Source organism: Scylla paramamosain, unplaced genomic scaffold (assembly GCF_035594125.1).
Source record: "Scylla paramamosain isolate STU-SP2022 unplaced genomic scaffold, ASM3559412v1 Contig101, whole genome shotgun sequence".
NCBI classification, from domain to species: Eukaryota; Metazoa; Arthropoda; class Malacostraca; order Decapoda; family Portunidae; genus Scylla; species Scylla paramamosain.
The window spans coordinates 190,001-192,500 of record NW_026973766.1 but is presented as its reverse complement, the minus strand read 5'-3'; the positions used below and the strand labels follow the sequence as shown (position 1 = coordinate 192,500).

Genomic DNA, 2,500 nt, shown 5'->3' with positions numbered 1-2,500 from the left:
AGAGAGAGAGAGAGAGAGAGAGAGAGAGAGAGAGAGAGAGAGAGAGAGAGAGAGAGAGAGAGAGAGAGAGAGAGAGAGAGAGAGAGAGAGAGAGAGAGAGAGAGAGAGAGAGAGAGAGAGAGAGAGAGAGAGAGAGAGAAAGCAGGGAGAAATATTGGGGTGATAAAGCTCTCTCTCTCTCTCTCTCTCTCTCTCTCTCTCTCTCTCTCTCTCTCTCTCTCTCTCTCTCTCTCTCATTACCTGCCTTTCTTAGGTGACCAATTAATTAACGTGTGTGTGTGTGTGTGTGTGTGTGTGTGTGTGTGTGTGTGTGTGTGTGTGTGTGTGTGTGTGTGTGTGTGTGTGAGATTATATATTATTATGAATTGACTAATAATATAACTCCTCCTCCTTCTCCTCCTCCCACGTCCTCCTTCTACTTTACCATCACCACCTCTTCCTTCCTCCTCCTCCTCCTCCTCCTCCTCCTCCTTCAATAAAGTTACCTGTTCAGTGAAAGGAAGAAAAGATCTATATAATATTGATGATAAAAGAAGATGCGAGTCACAAGAGGAGGAGGAGGAGGAGGAGGAGGAGGAGGAGGAGGAGGAGGAGGAGGAGGAGGAGGAGGAGGAGGAGGAGGAGGAGGAGGAGGAGGACAAAGGGAAGAGAGGGTGATATAGTGAGGGAGAGGAGAGATAACTTGCTTTTCTAGAGAGAGAGAGAGAGAGATGATGTTTTCCATGCCCTCGCTGGCCTACACTCCTTGGAAGGTTTATGGACCTGATGGGGTCCCTCCTATTGTTCTCCGAAACTGTGCCTCCGTGCTTGCACCTTGCCTGGTCAAACTCTTTCAGCTCTGTCTGTCAACATCTACCTTTTCCTTCTTGCTGGAAGTTTGCCTACATTCGGCCTGTTCCTAAAAAGGGTGACCGTTCTAATCCCTCAAACTACCGTCCTATTGCTTTAATTTCCTGCCTATCTAAAGTTTTTGAATCTATCCTCAACAGGAAGATTCTTAAACATCTATCACTTCACAACCTTCTATCTGATCGCCAGTATGGGTTCCGTCAAGGCCGCTCTACTGGTGATCTTCTGGCTTTCCTTACTGAGTCTTGGTCATCTTCTTTTAGAGATTTTGGTGAAACTTTTGCTGTTGGCTTGGACATATCAAAAGCTTTTGATAGAGTCTGGCACAAAGCTTTGATTTCCAAACTACCCTCCTACAGCTTCTATCCTTCTCTCTGTAACTTCATCTCAAGTTTCCTTTCTGACCGTTCTGTTGCTGCTGTGGTAAACGGTCACTGTTCTTCTCCCGACTTCTGATCTCTCTAAAATTTGTGATTGGGGCAGAGCAAACTTGGTATTGTTCAGTGCCTCAAAAAGTCAATTCCTCCACCTATCAGCTGGACACAACCTTCCAGACAACTCTCCCCCTCTTCTTCAGTGACACTCAACTGTCCCCCTCTTCCACACTGAACATCCTTGGTCTGTCATTTACTTATAATCTGAACTGGAAGCTTCACATCTCATCTCTAGCTAAAACAGCCTCTGTGAAGTTAGGCGTTCTGAGACGTCTCCACCAGTTTTTCTCACCCTCCCAGCTGCTAACTCTGTACAGGGGCCTTATCCGTCCATGTATGGAGTATGCTTCACATGTCTGGGTGGGTTCCACTCAAACTGCTCTGCTACACAGGGTGGAATCAAAATTTCCTTCGTCTCAACGCCTCTCCTCTAACTGACTGTCTTCATCCTCTGTCTCACAGCCGCAATGTTGGATATCTAGCTGTCTTCTACCGCTATTTTCACGCTAACTGCTCTTGTGATCTTGCTAACTGCATGTCTCCCCTCCTCCCGTGGCCTCGCTGCACAAGACTTTCTTCTTTCTCTCACCACTATTCTATCCACCTCTCGAACGCAAGAATTAACCAGCATTATCAATCATTCATCCCCTTCTCTGGTAAACTCTGGAACTCCCTGCCTGCTTCTGTATTCCTTCCCATGACTTGCACTCCTTCAAGAGGGAGGCTTCAACACACTTATCCTTCAAGTTTTGACCACCACTTCTGACACTTCCAGGATGGCCATCTTAGTTAGGAAGGAAGATGTGAGGGAAAGAGGAACAACATTTCCTCACCTGCAAATGTGGAGGTGAGGTGCCAGAGTCACTGCCAGAAATCCCCAGAACTTTGGCACCTCCATGTTTTCTGAAGGCGGCCCACACCGGATTTCTGAAGGGGAGAAAGGAGGGGATATTAAGGGGATGTTCCTCTCTCTCTCTCTCTCTCTCTCTCTCTCTCTCTCTCTCTCTCTCTCTCTCTCTCTCTCTCTCTCTCTCTCTCTCTCTCTCTCTCTCTCTCTCTCTCATTATAACAAAATTGATAGTAGGTGGTGGTAATAATAATAATAATAATAACAATAATAATAATAATAATAATAATAATAATAATAATAAATAATAATAATAATAATAATAATAATAATAATAATAATAATAATAAATGATGATGATGATGATGAT

General features: G+C 44.8%; 1 protein-coding gene across 3 annotated transcripts in view; it reads right to left on the bottom strand.

Annotated features, from left to right (window-relative positions):
- LOC135099090 (uncharacterized) overlaps window positions 1-2,500 on the bottom strand; it is a 38,218-nt gene that overhangs the window by 24,160 nt on the left and 11,558 nt on the right. Inside the window, exon 4 of one of the 3 annotated variants that reach the window (XM_064001497.1) lies at window positions 2,117-2,210. The exons of the other annotated variants lie outside the window; for them this stretch is intronic. Coding sequence (XP_063857567.1) covers window positions 2,117-2,181 — 65 coding nt within the window. The 5' untranslated portion in view covers window positions 2,182-2,210. The remainder of the gene's footprint in view (window positions 1-2,116; window positions 2,211-2,500) is intronic. 3 annotated transcript variants of the gene reach the window in all.